Source organism: Arvicola amphibius, chromosome 1 (assembly GCF_903992535.2).
Source record: "Arvicola amphibius chromosome 1, mArvAmp1.2, whole genome shotgun sequence".
Taxonomy (NCBI): Eukaryota; Metazoa; Chordata; class Mammalia; order Rodentia; family Cricetidae; genus Arvicola; species Arvicola amphibius.
In genome coordinates, this window is record NC_052047.1 from 4633599 (window position 1) to 4651648 (window position 18050).

General features: G+C 45.7%; 1 protein-coding gene across 3 annotated transcripts in view; it reads right to left on the bottom strand.

Moving 5' to 3' along the window:
• The window catches only part of Aff1 (AF4/FMR2 family member 1), a 160674-nt gene that overhangs the window by 43824 nt on the left and 98800 nt on the right, over window positions 1-18050 (bottom strand). For 2 of the 3 annotated variants that reach the window (XM_038323748.1, XM_038323765.1), the window contains one exon: window positions 5063-5107. In XM_038323748.1, the coding sequence (XP_038179676.1) occupies window positions 5063-5107 (45 nt within the window). The remainder of the gene's footprint in view (window positions 1-5062; window positions 5108-18050) is intronic. The other variant, XM_038323757.1, reaches the window with a different exon arrangement.

The following is an 18050-nucleotide window of genomic DNA, read 5'->3' on the forward strand; positions in this document are numbered from 1 at the left end:
TCCACAGACAGTGCAGTCTCATGGGGCAGCTCATCCTGTGTAGAGCAGCACCTGCACTGGGTTACAGTGAACGCTGGACCTACAAAACTGACAAAGGCAGATCAAGAAGTGAACGGGCCCAGCACTGAACATCGCGGTACACGAGGGCATCAGCAGGTGCTGCCACGCATGGGCAGCCCTGGGCCCTGGCAGCGGCAGGCGGAGCAGGGCAGGCCAGGCTGGGAAAGGCGGGGCTCAGCACATTCTTCCACCCAGCTTCTTCACTGCACTTCCGGGAATTATTGCGGTTCAAAGGAAGAACTTTCCTGCCTGACTTAAACAAACAAGTCATTCAGGCCCCTGGCTTCACTGGGAGGGTTCTAATAGATTTGACCCTTCCCTGGCATGACTAGCAGATTTCCAGAAGCAGGGAGCTTTACTTTCTCAGAACAAAATTTTCATCCTTAGTCCCTATTTTCTTAGTTAAAAGCAAGATTCTAGGACTTACAAATTAATTATCTTCTCAGCACTATTATATTTATGTTGCTTTGCTGAAAAACTTAAGGGGTCAGGGAGGTGGCGGTGCACGCCTTTAATCCCAGCACTCAGGAGGCAGAGAGAGGCAGGTGGATCTGTGAGAACAAGGACAGTATGGTCTCCAGAGGTAGTTCCAGGACAGCCAGGGCTACACAGAGAACCACCCCCCCCACACACACAGTGCAACAAACAAACAAACAAAAAACACCTTAAGGGGAAAGAGGTATGGCAGAATACAAGTGTATAATCATGAAGATACATCTGTATGTGCACACAAACACATGCGCGCACGCACACACACACTTTACTTGAGAGGGTTAAAATGGTGTTAGACAAGCATTTCAAAATGAAAAAAAAAAACTCATGTTTTGTTTTGTTTTACAAATATAAAAAAAAATAAAATAAAATGACGTAAATGACCCAACCAAAGCACAGAGGGACCAAAGGCTGAGCAGAGGTTACAGGCTCCTCTGTCTCCCTAGACTTCACGTGTTCACACCTGCTTACAAAGGGCCGGTCACGTGTGTTGACACTTGACTACAAAGGGGACTTAACAACTCTCTCCCCAGAGGCAGGTGCCCATCACAATGCGCCACACTCCATCCTGTTTGAGTGACATCGTCCTGCTTCTTAACAAATGAAGGTTGCGTGTCAAAAGGCACATGTGGTACCTCCCTGGCCCTTCCCTACTGCCCCTGTGAATGTCACAGCAACAGGGGACGATGAGAGACCCTGTGTGTGGGAAGCAACATGACTGGTGCAAGGTTTGTTTCCTTGCTTGCTTGCTTACTATTTACTTTGGGGAAGGCATTCTGGCTTAACCACTGAGCCAGCCATCTCTCTACCCATGGTGCAGGCTTTGGTTACCAGTTACAGGCCGTCTGCTTTGCCCCAACTTGATCTGTGTCAGCGAGCAAGAGAGGCCTGGATTCCGGGCATCAGTTTTCACTAAAAAATAAGCTCTGACCACTTACTTTGTAAGGGCAATTTAAGTAAGTGCTTGGGGACATGGAGAAAAAAAAAAAAAAACAGTAAGTAAAAACAGCCCGTCTTTTAGGTAGGAGGCACATTTTTGAGGTGCTGAGATTAGCGTGTGCACCCACATCAGCTGCTGCCCTGCATTTAACTGAAATTAACAGCTTTCAAGGTTTCAATCCTGCACCCAGTCAGCTCTTTGCTCAATTGCTCAGCCTGCACATTCTAGGTGTGGAGGTCACTGAATGGCCTCAGAACAACCTCCAAATGTTTTCCAGCAATTTGCTGGCCTTGTGATGACACCTGTGACCTTTGACTAACAATTACTCCTAACAGCCTAAGGCAGCGCCCGGAGCAATCAGGCAACTACCAGGCAGAGAAACTCTTGCGCAGACCCTAAGCTCCCAGTCTAAAAGAGTTTCCGCACTTCCTTAAACGCCTTAGGCATTAGGCAAATTGAGGCCATTCCAAAGAAGAGAAAGTTGCTCAGGTCATCTAGAGGCTCAGACTTCACTCCGCGCCAGCCCTCAGCCCTGCTGGGCCCCACAGCTGCAGTCTGGTCTCTCCTCCTTGCTCATCTGAGCCCAGAACCACCTGTTTCTTTCAAACACACACTTGTCTGATCTTAAGACTTCCCACCCACTTCCTGCACGTCTGTCCTTGCCCCATCACTGCATTGCAACTTCACCTTTCCTACCTCGATCCCCATGGAAGCAATGATATCTAAACCCCGTCTGCATAGCAAATAAATGAAGAAGCAGCAGGCGATGATGCTGCCCCATAGGAAGCCGACACCCGAAGGCTGGGGTGATGCCTATGCATCTCTTCCATGGGCCCCTGGAACTCTGCCACTAAACAGATGCCTCTGGCTGCAGATCCCAGGGAGTGCCCTGCGTGCCCTGCTTCCCCTTCATCAGAAAGAACACTTACAGCCTAAACATGGCTCCAGAGAACCAGTGAGAACGGACACCAGACATCACCATTCATCTATGGTTGATTTTCGCTCTTAGGGAACTGTCCGTGGATTCCTGGCGATCTGGATAGATTGTTGAACTTTGAGCAGGACACTGGATCACTACAGGAGACACTAGCAGAGAGCACTGGGGTCCCCTGCTAGCTCAGAGCCCTCCTTCGACCACCAGGAAGCCAACCTCAGAAAGGATAGAGCTGGTTTTTTTCTCTGTGAAAAGGCCCATGCCTCCTCAGCTGTGGGCGTTCTTCTTTTGACTACCACTTCTGACCTCCAAATAGGAAATGCTTGCGCCTTTTGCTCCAGCATTCCCAGTACATCTAAGTGCATTTCAGTAGCACTGTGGGGAGAGGGAAGGGAGGCTGGGTGTTTTCATTAGTGCCCAATACTATCATCCCTAGAGAGAGGATATGTTTGTCTTAGACTAACAAATATCAAAACCTACAAGAAAGCCAGGTGGTGGTGGTGCATGTCTTCAATCCCAGCACTCGAGAGGCAGAGACACATGAATCTCTGTGATCTGGAGGCCAGCCTTCCCTCGTCTACAGAGTGAGTTCTGGCACAGTTATGGCTACACAGAGAAATCCTGTCCTGAAAAACTAAAAAACTTACGAGAAGCACTGCCCATAGAGGTTCACCCTCTCAGCCGCCAATGTTGGTTGGGTAAATACAGAACAGACCACACACTGCTGAAACATGATTAATAAAGCTCAGAGAGAGAAACTGGGGCTCAACCCGAAGATCTGCAAAACAAAGCAGCCAGCCAATGACTCTTACCTTGACCTCAGTCCAAAATGGCGATCCTGCCTCCAGGAATCTCAGAATGAGGCTGTGCGTGAGAGCTGTGTCCTTCCGTTTTATAATCCTCTCTAGGACTGAGATTAAAGGTGTGCACCACTGGGATTAAAGGCATGTACTGCCTGGTTTCTATAGCAACTAGTGTGGCTATAAAAATTAAAGATACGTGTATTATGGATACTAGGATTAAATGTGTGTGTTACCATTACCTGGTCTGTGTGCGAGGCTGACCGGCGGAGCTGCCTTACTCCCAGATCTTCAGGAAAGCTTTATTTATCAAATTACAATTGAAATGCCACTACACACTGCGTCAGAGAAAATGCTAAATGGTAACTTATAACTAAGACACTATTTTTTTTGAGTTTATATATGGAGTATTTTAGCACCCAGAGAGGTAATACCAGAGAGGTGATGCCAAAACCTGAGCGAGGTAATTAGCTAAATATTCACAGTCATTGCTCATTGGCAAGAATATCAGCCTTTAGCGCTGTAAAGCACAGCTCGGCAGAATGACCGAAAAGCCCCAGCTACAGAAGGAGGAATGCCAAGTGCAAGACAGAAATGATGCAAGCACTGTTCACATATCCGCCCAAATACTTTCTGCAAAGATAAATAAATAAAAATTTACTAAAAAAAAAGGAAAAAAAAGAAATAACCAATGACCTTATTTACTGGCTGCAAACAACAGCATTAGTTAGTATTTTTGCAATGAAGAAGGTAGATTCAAAGTAAATTTAGGGGTAAATATGTATTTTAGAGGCAAAAATAAACAGTAGAAAATAAAGTCCATAGACCTAGAACTTCAAAATAAGTCAAACCTTATAATAAAAGACACAGAATATTAAGATCAACAGAAGCAAATTATAAGACAGTAAGTAAGAAGCACACAGGCCCCCAGTAACCACAATTTCTATATACAAGCAATTAAATAAGCTCTAAATTCTAAGGAATTCGAGCAAAAGTAAGTCACATGATAGTTTACACAGTTCTCTGACTTGACAAAAGAAAGCTCATAGTTCAAAGGAATCTACTAGGATTTTTGTTTTTCAGGAATATATCACTCTAGTGCAAGAAAACCAGAGCGAGTGTGTACTGTATACATGAGGGTGCATTAACAAGAGAGGCAATATACATATGGCGGTACATTACAGGACTCACAGTAAGCAAGGAAAAACAAAGTAACAAAAAGAAGCCAGTGAGGAAGTCTAAATATGACCATTCATCTCCTTCTCTCTCTTCCCTCCCCCAACTCCCCACCAACCCGTGTTCACGCGCACATAAACACGCGCGCACACACACGCATATACACACACACACACACACAACATAAACACACAGGATCTCACCAGGTAACCTTGAAATTGACAGAGATCACCTGTCTTTCTCTCCCGTGGAGTGCTAGGAATAAAAGCATACATTGCCATACTTGGCTCCAGTTTTTCAAGTTTCAAGATCTCATTAAAGAGGCCATGAACACCAGGTTTCACTGTATAAAAACCCAGAATCGGGATACGGGGCTATTTAAAGCTGGTGTCTCCTATGCTACACCCACATAAGGTTTTTCTTCTGTGGGACATGAGCACCAATCCTCGGTCGCTGTGGGCAAACAGAAAACTTGAGAGACTTGTACCACTCTGCTCCAAATTCTTGCCATTGTAAACATCATCTTAGCAAGTAGAATCTGGTAGAGATGGAATCACGCTCCATGTCAGAATGGCCCTGCTCTTGAAAGTGAGCTCACATGGGCATCTGTCTGCTTGCTTCAGGATGTCGTCAAATGATGCACGGTAATTATGGACTTACCTTCAGAATCTCTTCAACACAGTGAGCTTCATTGGAGAACGTCTGCTGCAAAGGAAATGAAGGAAAAGCTCAATGTACAAGACTCAACAGGGGAAGTGATGACAATGGTGGGCGCAGGTAGGCTCGCTTCAGGACCCGCCCTTCACAATGGAGCACTAGTAACTGCACTGTAGAAGACTGAGTCAAACCACTTCATCACAGGGAAGAGCGAGCAGGAAGCTGGAGGCCAACACGCACCCACACCAAACTAAATGTGACCGTTAGGTCGAAGCTAACCGTGGACAATGTGTCCAAACAGAGTGAGAGCTGGGGACACTTGCCCGGCTTGCGTAAGTGCCCTGCTAAAGAAGGAGGAAGAGGAGGGGAAGGAAGGGGAGGGGAGGGGAGGGGAGGGGGATGAGAGAGGAACATGTTAGTGAATCTAAGTGGGCAACAGATGTAACAGAAATGGAGGCAACAGATGAAATCAGGTAACAGCTGGCTAACTCACTACATCCAAGGACAAGCTAAGCCGTGTTAAGGGACCATAGACATGGAGGTCGTCTGAGCACGACTGGAACCACTGCAGAGCCAGAGTCCAGCCACTCATAGCTCTTCACTGTAGTTTTATAAAAACTCATCCTATGTTTAAAGCTCTCTCTCTCTCTCTCTCTCTCTCTCTCTCTCTCTCTCTCTGTGTGTGTGTGTGTGTGTGTGTGTGTGAGAGAGAGAGAGAGAGAGAGAGAGAGAGACATATATGTGAGTAACCCCCAAACGCCAGGAGGATGTCAGAACCCCTAGAGTTTGAGTTATACAAGGCTGTAAGCTGCATGTCACAGATACAAGGCTGTAAGCTGCATGTCACAGGCTCTGGGAATTGAACTCGGGTCCTCTGGAAGACACCTATGAACTCATAACTGCTCAGCCATCTCTCCAGCTCCTAAAAAAAACTCATTTTCAATAAAAATCAAGCCTTATCTCATTTCCCCCGGAACGTTACTCTACAGAAACATGTTCACACACATATGTACACAGGGGACAACACAGGGGTGAGGACATGACTGGCTTGGAACCGAGACCCACTACGCATGCTTCATCTGTAGCTAATCAGAGACAAGGATCGCCATCACAGGCAGTGCTGGAGAAACTCCAGCTTGTGGTCTGACATACCTTAAGTACAAAGAAAACAAAAAGGTGAAGTCTAAAGCAATTTTTCTACATTAGAAACATGGTACACAGCCCACAAATCTCTAGTTTTCAATGGCTGAGCCACCGTGCACACAGCAGTACCACAATGCCCCACGCCCTCCGTGTCTCTGCTGCCTCCACATCACACAGGTGATGTTCCAGTTAGTTTACCACCTCACAGAAGCAGACAGATGTAAAGCAGCCTTCCCTTGGACTCAGCAATGATTTAAAGGTGTATTATACTACAATACTGGTTGCTAATTCACAATTGAGGTTTATTAATCCAGCATTTGGCCTTAGCATAATTTAGGACCAATTAAGAAAAAAAAGGTACAACTTTTGCGCCAGGCTGTAATTGAGTCTAACAGTCATGCCAAAATTCAAATGCAATGTGATCTGCCTTGGTACATGTTCAAAACAAGTAACTACCCTGATGGTGATTCTGTGTGCATTTTTGGAGCTTGTTATATTTGAGGCATGGCCAGGAAGTTCACAGATATGCAGATATGACCACAGAAAGTTAAGGAAACCCTACCCCATCCCCAGACATTCCACAGGTCAAAAGTAACTCAGTTTCCAAAAACCATCAAAAGATGTTAAAAATCTGGACCAAATGATAGTGCCACATTCTAGCATAAATGTCAGATTGATAAAAAAAAAAAAAAAAAAAAAAAAAAAAAACACATGGTGTTTTAACCTGGGCACACACACTATGACTATATGCTGATTTTAATGATTGACAGCCACTATTAGAAAGAGTCAATTGTCTCCTCCCCCAGCCTGGGGCAGGGATGAAAGTGGGAATTTGAGGCTGGCAATTAGTAAAAATGGAAAAGTACACTGTGATGAGGACCAGCAAAAGGGCTTGCCCATTTGTTCCGGAACACAGAAAGAGATGGGAAGCACTTTCCTTAGAGATAATTTCATACCTGCGGGCTGCAGAGATGGCTCAGTGGTTAAGGGCACTGCCTACTCTTCCAAAGGTCCTGAGTTCAATTCCCAACAACCACATGGTGGCTCTTGAGGAAGAGACCTGGTAAGTCATCCTCAACTTAGATCATAAAACCCAATATGAACAAGTTCAACAGAACCTCCATATACAAGCTGCCCATGCATGCTTCAGCATTGCCAGGGCATAAATTTCATTTCATTTTTCAATTTCATGACTACAAAGTACTGAAATCGCTAAAAGAAGCCCTCCTCCCCAATCTCTTACTCTGCTTTCCCAGGGATAGCATTTGATTCCCAGTGCTCTCTCCTACCCACATCCCCACCCCCACACACCACAAACTGCTGCAGGGAAAGTCAGTGTGTGTGCCCTTTCTCCCTCGCACTCCTCCGTGCACCGTGCTAGCTCAGAACCAATATTTAAGAGAAACAGCTGATGAGATGGCTCAGCGGGCAAAGGTACCAGTCTGACGATCTGACTTCAATGCCCACAAGACGCACGGTAGAGAGAACCAGTCCCACCTGTTTTCTTCCAACCTCCACGTGTGTGCCATACCATATGCACACATGCACACACCGCACGCACGCCTAAATAATAAATGTGAAACAAGAAAAAAAGAAGCTACGAGAGAGTCAGTGTAGCTCACGTCTGTCCGACGCTCCACCTCTCCTCCTCTCTCCCTCCAAATAAGAACCAAGTCAGAGAACTGGAGAGGCTGCCCCGTGTAATAAAGTACAGCTGGGCACCTCAAAGTCTGCCACCCAAAGGAAACTTCCCAAAAAGGGAGGGGATTCTGAGCAAACTGGTGTGCTAATCAGACTCTTAAAATCCACATTCTCCCCCCCCCCCACCTCCCTGCCAGGCTCAGGCTCTGCACTGTCATTCCTGCTGAGCAGAACCAGGCTCTCCTGGTAGCTCTTGCCAAAGAATGAACAGTCAGTCCTGGCTGGGCGACTGAGACTCAATGGCAGATTTAAAAAAAAAAAAAAAAAAATTCTTACGGAACACAAGATAATAATAAAACACAACATAACCCAAACCAATGATTGATAATCAGGAACTCCCAGCTCTCACGCTGTCTCCACACTCTGTGTCTGTGTTCCCTAGAGCAGGTCAGCCATTTACCCCTGCACCTCTGCTGTCAGTTCCCACGTGGATTCTACACAGAGACCAACGTTCCAGCAGCCTTACTTCCCCACTGGGGCACGGCCTTAACCCAACAATAGCCCAGTCGATTAAGCAGAGAATAGAGCAGGTACTTATTGAAGGCATATTATACTCTGGCACTGTATTAAACTCTTAAACATACTATAATTTCCTCAAATTGATGCCACTGATTATAAAATTGATCACTAGGCTTGGCATGGAGAAATCAGCCCAGTAGATGTGTCCATCAGTTTTATAATACACATCCCAATTTCCAAAAAAAAAAAAAACAAAAAACAAACAAAAAAAAAAAAAAAACAACAAACAAAGATCAATTAAAGTGTCTCAGGGAATGGTGTGCACTACCCCATTTCATTCTCATATCAACCACTAGGGTAGGCGGTTTTTACAACAGGCAGATGAAAACCATGTGACACACAAGGTTGCACAAAAGCTCTGGAGGCAGCTGAGCCAAGCTTCAAGATCCTGTCAAACTGGCTTTCCAAAGGCTGCCTGTGTCTGAGACAACACACCGGGAGACCTGGTCTCTGTTTTATGCATGACCAAGACCACTGGATAAGGTGCAGTGTTTCTTCTTTTCCTCCTAAAGCAGCAAAGTGATTTTGGGGGTTCACATTTCACTCTCACTGCTACCCCATGCAAGTGCTTCAGACCGGAAAAAAAAAAAAAAAAAAAAAAAAAACAAAAAAAAAAAAAAAAAAAACAAAGCAGAATTAGAATTCTGGCCACGTTCTGATCTGTTCCCTCCGAGAACAACACTCAGTATTGACATCAAAATAAAGAGTGTTTCCAAAGGTCTTCTGAACTTTGCTTCACTAAGCTAAAAGGAACAAAACAGAAGAAACACCTTGCCACCGAGACCAGAGGCTCCTTCCAGCAGTGCTCCGTTCAGCATCAAGTTTCGACAGAACGGCAATTTTTATGACGGCGCTGTTTTCATAAAGGCTTACCAGGAAGTGGGGGCCACAGAGGCTGGACACTGAAGAGGGGAGCCAAAGATCCCGGCTTCTCTAGGGTGGCCTTGCTCAGAACCTGCTCAGTGATCTTGGACTGTTTCCTTCTTGTGATAAAGGAGACTATTACCACATCTAGACACTTCACAGAGGCGGTGAGAAGTCAAGCGCACCGTCAGGGAACCAACACAGGGGATGCCCGGCGTCAGCATGAATTAGCAAAGTCTTCTTTAATAATGTGACTCTTTCAAGACAAATTCCCAAAGTTTTTCATGCAAGCTTTTCTTCCAGCATGCTGCTCCTTGGGTTGCTATCTGCTGCTTTCCTGCCTTGATGGCTTCCTGAGGTGCGAGTCCCTGTGTCCCTGGCTGGAGCACTCTCCTCTCCCATCACCTGCAGGCCCTGCTGCTCCCCCTTCGCTCCGAGAGGCACGCTCTGCTGCAGACTGTCTCCCCCAAAGCTGCCTACCGTGTCACACTGGACCCCCAGACTCCAATCTATACTCCACTGTGATACTACTGCCTCTGCTTCTTCTGGGCTACAAGTCCTGTGGCAGCAGGGCAGCCAACCTCCCCACCCCTGACTTGACCACACACCACACATTTGCTGGTGTGTTTCCATTCTGGTTTCTGGGGCTAGAGACATGGCTCAAGCTGCTTTCCCAGAGGACCTAGGCGGGACTCCCAGCACCCACATCTATAACTTCAGTTCCAGAGGAGCCCATGCCCTCTTCCGGCCTCCATGGCCACCAGGCATCCATGTGATACACAAACATACATGCAGGCAAAACACCATCCACATAAAGGAAAATGTAAAAATAACATAAATTTCAAATATGAGGGCTTTGATAACTGTAGGTGCCGTAGGCTGTTGGAACTAGAAATCCACACCTGCGCGAACTGTGTAGAAATAATCCCATGCGGGGAGGACGGCGAACCATCTGTCCCTGTTTCTCCTTGGCTTGCGAAAACAGAAACAAATAATTCACAAACATTATATTGAAATAAGGAGGTTAAGACCCCTGTCTTCAGCTCCTAGACCCCATCCACCTCTTCTCAGATGTGTGCGAGGCTGTCCTCGGCAGTGCCCCTCGGTTCATGGCGCACACCACAGTACAGAACTGAACGGCTGCCTACAGATTGGCAGCCAGTGTGGATGCGACGCAGAAGGAACAGGGCCCAGGCATGCTCTCACTCCCCAAACAAAACGAGAATATCTTTGAGAGAAAGGCAATTTTGGCTCTCTTTCTAGCAATTAAGCTTAAGTACTAAACAAGGGACCGAGGAGTTTGCTTCTTGTGTGAGGGACTCAGCTGGGCTTTCCAGAACCCACTATAAGGGTGTGCACAGTGACACACATCTGTAACCTCACTCGGGGCTCCTGAGGCAAGACAGGAAGCAGAGACAGGAGAATCTGTAGACTGAGGGTCAGTTACCCTGGCACACACAGGTAAAAAAGAAGAGGCCATGTTAAAGTAGAGGCTGTCCTCTGGCGTGTCTCCTGTGGCCCAAGCTTGCTCGCTTTCATACACGTGCAAGCGTTTCTACAAGTACATACACACATGTTGGTTTACATATGATAAGTACTGAATGTACGTACGTGGAACACGCAAAGCCTTGGAAGAGTGCTACAGGGAAGAAATAAGATAGTGCATGTCAAAATCTCAGCCATACAAATAAATAGATACAATTATATGAAGATGCCATAATCATCACGTCTAAGAAAGATTAGAGACGGAAACCAAAAGACCTGACTGAACAAGGCTTGACATAATGTTAATTGTCCTCTGAATGCGCAGTAAATCACCTACAATGCTAGGCTGGCTCCAAGGACAGGATCACACTGCCTGGGTGTGCCTGCTTCAGCCGGAAAACACATAAAGGAGCAAGCATTATAGTATCATAGCCCGAGGGAAACTATATACACCAAACTTTAGGGTAAGAGTTTTTGAGGCTCCTAGATGCATACATGGGCACACTTATAGACGAATTAAAAACAATAACCACAACACGTGCACACATACACACAGAAACCCAGGGGTGTTTGAGGCTACCAAAGAGAATTACTAAATAAGGCATCCTAAACAGTTTTCTTTAACTGAAAGTATGCTATGCACGTTGCATTTAACTGATAAAATCTTCCTTTAACGATTATTAACTGGTTTGGAAAGATGGATGAGTGGTTTATAAGATACGGCTCCTGAAGAGGGCCCAAATTCACCCACATTGAACGGCTCACACGCCTCCCCTCCCTTCTGGCCTCCATCGGCAATGCTCAGGTGCAGAAACACCAACACACACATATCCTTTTAAAAACATATTTTTACTGAAGATTATTAAATGTTTTTCATCTCCCTAAAAAGTGTTTCCAAAAAGTAGGCAGGCTTTTTTTTATATTTATTTGGGTCCATGTGTACGCATGTAGCTGTGTGCACGCACACCCAAGTGTGTCTGCGTGAGTCAGGACACTGTAGACACCGGCCCTCTCCTTCCACAGTCCAGGTCCCCAGGACTGAACTCGGGTCATGGGGGTTGGTGGCAGGTGTTTTTGCTCACTCCGCCATCACACTGGACCCTCGCTAGTGTGAAGTTTCCTTGAGCAGGTTTTTTTCTGGAATGCTAAGCACACATTCAACCACCGAGCTACATCCACGGGAGCCCTGGACCACTGGTAAGAAGTGAAAAAGAGCATCACACACAAAGTCACTCGTGTCCCTAACACCGCTTTGGAGCATCCGACTGCAGCCAGACAGAGGTTAGCTGACATCTAATTAGACAGTGTTTGCAGAAGTCTCCATGGTTCTCCAAACAACTTTTTAGGAGGAAGGTGCATAAAAGTTTATAAACATGGTGACGAGATGCCATGGAGACACGCCTGCAGTCCCAGCACCCAGGAGGTCCAGGCCATCCTTGTTCAACTACACAGTGAGACAAAGGGCACTCCAGGAAGGCTGTGCTGGGGACTCCCCTGGTGGGAGAATCTGGAAGAGGAGGAGACCTCGCTGCTCAGACAGTCTGTCCCCTCCAGGCAGGGGGTGTGCCCCACAGCTACACAGCGGCAGAGGAGGCCCCCAGTCTGCCTGCACAGGCAGCCCACTTCATTTACGAAATGAGAGCCTGCAGCCCTACTTGTCCAAGGTACACTTTCAGGGAAACTGCTCTGGTAGCCACAAACTATGGCGTCCTTCTGACTTTCAAACTAAAGCAAAAGTGGGCTGAAAATGGGGGAAAGGTAAAAACAAAACAAACAAACAAACGTTACAGGAAGTAGCCTTTAAAGAACAATAATAGTAATTAGACAATTTTGTGTTCCTTCCAAGGCAGTCATCTGATCACACGACTGAAGCCGTTTGTTTTAATCAGAGTCATAAAGAGGGTTCATTTTCAAAACACACATGAAAACGCAGTAAAATCTCAACCTAAATTGGTTGAACCTTTCCACCCTCGAAATCCTGTTTAGAACTTTATTAAGAGAAAGTAACATTGGTAATTATGAAACCCGGGGTTGGGATTCTTGATATCTGCATTCAAGGAATAAAAGCAAATTAAGTAGTGAATAGCCGTCCTCTTCATAGAGAATTGCAAACATTAACTTGACCCAAATGCTAATGACAGGAAGGTGCCGTCCGCCGTCTCTGGTTTCTAACACTATTTCTGCTCATGAGATTCTGAGTTCCTAGATTTTTGGTAGCATTTGCAAGGTTCATTGAAGCCAAGTGAAACAGTACCTACTAGCGCTGACACACCTACACCAGCTAGTGAACTAACATCTTAGCATAAGGACAGGAATTTGTGCTGAGAGTCACTTAGAAGTGGTACCTGGATGGACAGATGGCCAAGCAACAGCAGCTTCGCCACGCCACTAATGGGGACCACACCGAACCTCACTTTTCAGCTTCCTAGCTGTGAAGGATCACCATTTACCATGTAACGTTGGGAACTATATTCCCAATGGGGTAAGCCTCTAAAACACTGGGCCTTTGATGAAAGATCACGGCTGTGAAGCCCATTGTGGGTTTAGTAACCAAGAATGATTTGGTGAGAATGGCTAGTAGGCACTAAAAGGCAAAAAACAAAAAAAAAAAACCAAAACCACAGAGAGCAGGTCTAGACAACTCATGGCAGTGATTTTAAAAAAGAAAGAAAAAGACAAGTCCTTGCAAATGGCCAAACCCATATGATCTATTTCTCCTTCTGAAACCCAGTTCTGCTTACTGAAATGTCTTCAGAATGTGTGCTTGAGAGATTGTTGAGTGTGAACATCAATTGTGCAAATACGAACACCTCTTCAAGTAGGGTGTGAGCCCACAGTTGGATGTGCTGTCATTGTGCACTCTGTGCGACCTCTGAGCTGCTCACAAGCACGTGTGTGCACACGCACATGCACATTCTGTCTCTCTTGCTGTTCCTGTCTCCCACAAATCATATTAACATACGGTTCTCATCTAAGACAACAGTATCAATTACTTTGTCAATCATGAGATGTTTACAGGCACTTAAACCTGCTCTTCCTTTAAGTGTCCATGTCTGTCACATTTAAGTGGCATGCGGTGTTTGGAAGTGATGTTTAACTCTGAGTTTCATGGCGTGCTTGGGCCTTTTCTTTTTCTAGCTAAGTATAAGCTGAGGCTACAGAGGAATCTGAAGGAAGGGACTGGGTGCCACTTGCAGCCAGTTTCTGGAGGAGGCTGAAAGAAACTGAAGTCATAGGAATGAGATAAACCGTTTAATCCATGCCTTGTCAGGACGAAGGCAATGGTTTTATCCTGGGTTTACCATGGCAGTAATCACAACGTCTCCTCCAGGCTAGGTGTTGCTTGTCTGTCTCCTGGCATCGATTATTTTCAAAAATAAAAACCAGAATCCAGCAAGGAGTGGGGAGAGAAGGGGAAGAAAATTACAGCAGTGGCACAAACAGCTTCAACTCCCCTGGGGATTAAGGATACAGTGACAAACACAGGAGGAGGAAGGAAGAGTCTGTCTACACTTCCACGCATTTAAAAGAAACCAATAAATTGGTACAGTATAGGAAAATCACCTTGGGGAGAAGTAGAATGGGCTTCCTGTACCCTTGTGGAGCATGCACGAGGTGTTGGGCTCAATCACAAATCCACAAAAAGAAAAGGAAAGAAAAAAGGCTTTAAGAATGTGCTGTCAGAATACTCTAGCAACAAACACCTAAATTTAAAATATATTTTGCTTTCGTACAGCCCGTTTAAAACCAAATTCAAGTAGCATGTAAGCCTGTGTCTACTGGTTTAGTTGGAGACTAAGACCATAGTTTGTGAACTCCAGGCTGACCAGGTTCACACAGGGTGACCCTCTCTCAAAGAAGGAAAGGAATGGGGGTAATGGAGGAAACAAGAGAGGAGAGAAGAAACCTAGTCAGCACACAGAATCCCAAAGCGGACCCCATCTTTTCCTGGCTTATCTTTGTATATCAATTGTCCTGGAAGGACAGAGAAACTGCCTAAGACTTCAGCAAAGGTCCCTGGCTAGTCATCGCTAACCAATCAAAACCAAAAATATACTTAATAGTAAAGTTCTGAATAAACACTTATTCCTCAATAGTACTTAATACAGGAGGAGCGAGGTAAAGACAAGGTGTGGAACAGCCTACAGGAGGACGGGAGAAAGGAGAAACCACTTGTCAAGTTTGGTTTTTCGAGACAGGTTTCCAGTGCAGCTTTGGAGCCTGTCCCTTTGCAGACAGGGCCAGCCTTGAGCTCACAGAGATCCATCTGCCTCTGCCTCCCGAGGGCTGGGTAAGTGCCACCGGCACCTGGCTCATTCACAACAATTTTAAAAACTAAGACAACAGGTGTGTTCCTATTTTGGAAGCATCAGTCACTGGCTCCTTTCAAACCCTTCATCTCTCACACGCCTGTTTCTGTCTGCTATCCACACACAGGGCCTGCAGTCCTCACACTCCCATCTCCAGAGCACACACAAACAGCCACATTCACCTCAATTCCAGATATTCTTACATTTACCGCCTCTCATGCTTCTAACCACAACACAGGGAAGAGAGACCATGGGAAACGAGATGATGCTACAGTCACAAGAAAATAACTGCCTCTAGAAGACGAACTGCAGCTCAGTTATACATGATCCAGCAGGGCTCTCCCGACACTCGGCCCGTGGGAAAACAGTAGTGAAGCTCACCACTTCCTTCCTGACACAGTAATGGCACCAGTGGGGGACAAAGTGACGCCTTTAGCTGACCTTCAGTGTTGTCTCCATGTCCAGCAGTTGGCTTTGTAATGACAGACGTTTGTAGATTAAAGCGAGACATCTGGGAAACTGCTGAGAAACAAGGAGAGAGCCAGGCGGCGGCGCCTTGATCCCAGCACTCGGGAGGCAGAGGCAGGAGGATCTCTGAGTTCCAGGTCAGTCTGATCTAGATCAAGTTCCAGGACAGCCAAGGCTACACGGAGAAGCCCTGTCTTAAAAATCCAAAGGAATAAACCGGTAATTTGAAATTTTTCTCTCCTTTAAACTATTTGACGGTCAATTCCAATGTAGATTTTGTTTTGTTTTGTTTGTTTATTTGTTTTGATTTTTTTTCAAGACACAGTTTCAGGGTTTCTCTGTGTCCTGGAACTCACTCTGTAGACCAGACTGGACTCAAACTCACAGTGATCTGCCTGCCTCTGCCTCCAAGTGCTGGGATTAAAGGCGGGTGCCGCCACCACCTGACAATATGGCTTAAAGTAAGCAAACTCTGTATTCTGAGAGGGAAAATGGAGAAACTCTGCCTGGAGGGAGTGGGGGAAAGATGCATATCATTCTTGCAGGATGACAGTTTGAGCCCAGCTTCCACATCAAGAGGCTCACAAATACCTGTGACTCTTACTCCAGAAGGCTAACACCTCTGGCTTCTAAGGGCACATGTACTCACACATACCAGTGTGCGAGCATGCGTGCGTGAGCCCCCATCTTCTAAACTAGACTTGGAATTCAACATATCTGATGAAAAATAAACAAAGGCACAAGATCTTAAAAGGATGATGCATGTGCACAATTCAATGATCAGTATATTTAACCTATAGCTTTGCAACATTTGCCAGTTCGGGACCAGTGTTGAACGATACAAGAATGAATTATTAGTTATAGAAATTATTGACCATTTATGCTTTTAATTGCCATAAATATATTAGCAAGATACATGTAGTCAGGCACGGTGGTATAATCCTGTAATCACAACACTCAGAGGCAGAGGCAGCAGAATGGCCTGGCCTACCTAAGCTACATGGTGAGACGATGTTTCTAAACACACAACAATAAAACCAGGTTGCATCTGCTACAAATCTAAAACTATGCATATGTATACCTTCTCTTTCTCGACTTTCCCTACTACTATTTCATAAGAAGGCAGGCTCCAGAGTCCAAACAAATAGTCGTGAGATAGCTCAAGTCTCTGGTGACTGCCAAAAAAAAAAAAAAAAAAAAAAAAAAGAACAAGCCTGGCTTACCTATCAGGTGTTCACAGCCAGGGAGGACCAGGGAGGACCAGGGAGGAGCAGAATGCCTGTGGCCACAAAGCCTATTTACCTTGTTTATAGTTGTGCACACAAAAGACTGAACCAAGTTGCACTGATTGTTACAGAGAAAAGAAGAGAAACAGACAAACACAAGTTTCTTTTGAGACCTAGCCATCTCCTGCCTCAATCCAAACCCTCGATCTCCTTTCTGGGGCTCCCTTCCTGAACCTCTGGCTGAACACCTACTGTGGGGCAGTGGGGAGCACTTACCTCCCTGCACAGGTCTTAATGCCTTTCTACATGGCCAAAAAGCTTTCCTGCCTTACTAGGTCACTGCCACTGGTGCTGGTGGCGGCAATGGCAGCCCTGACAAGGAAGAAGTTTGCATGTCTTCCTGGTACAGAGCCATAGAAGCAGGCGTGCTCCCAGGCACAACTCCCCTGGCTCTGCTCCTAAACACACTCTCTCAAGTACAGCGTTGCTTAGCAATGTTTGCCTTCCCCCTGTACACTTGAAATTGGCAACATCTGTCCCTTTGGCAATTTTGACTCCTGCGAAGCACCCTGTGCAAAGTTTAAAAACATACAACTTCATTCGCCAACAGGCAGGCTGCCCCTCCCCCTCCCTTGCTCCCACAAAACCAAGACTCCAAAACAGCTTACTCTTTGGGCTGCTTTCAAGGACAGGAGAAAGATCAGTGGGGTTTACAGCAGCTGATGGCACATAAGCAAAATATTTAAGCCACCAGTGGGAGCTCCTATTAAACTACACCTAATAAGTACTGTGCCTGCATAATTAGACCTGAGGATGTGTCTGAAATAAAAACCTCACTTGATTAACAATTTCCTTTAAAACAGTTCTATCCCCAGCATTACGTGTACGCAGGCAGGAGTTGTCAGATAAAACGGTAGATCCGAGAGCGAAGGCAGCCATGTCCCTTCCTCCGTCCTGCCCTTCTCTCCTCTTTCTCTTCTTCCCGAAGGCCCTCCGCATGCTAAGCAAGCGCTTTGCCACTGGGCTTACACATCTCAAGCACATTTGAGTGTGCTTTTCATGTTCACACTATACACAAACACAAAGAACTAGAAAATTAATCTAATATTAGAAATTTCAAGACAATTCTATTATCTAAGATTTTTAGCAGTTTGCTGAGGTTATCACTAACACAAACGTTCCTCACAGTGCTGTAACCACATGCATAACACAAAATCCATCTAAACATAAAATGTAGGTGAAATGCCCTAGTTCTTCATATAATTTTAATCTAAC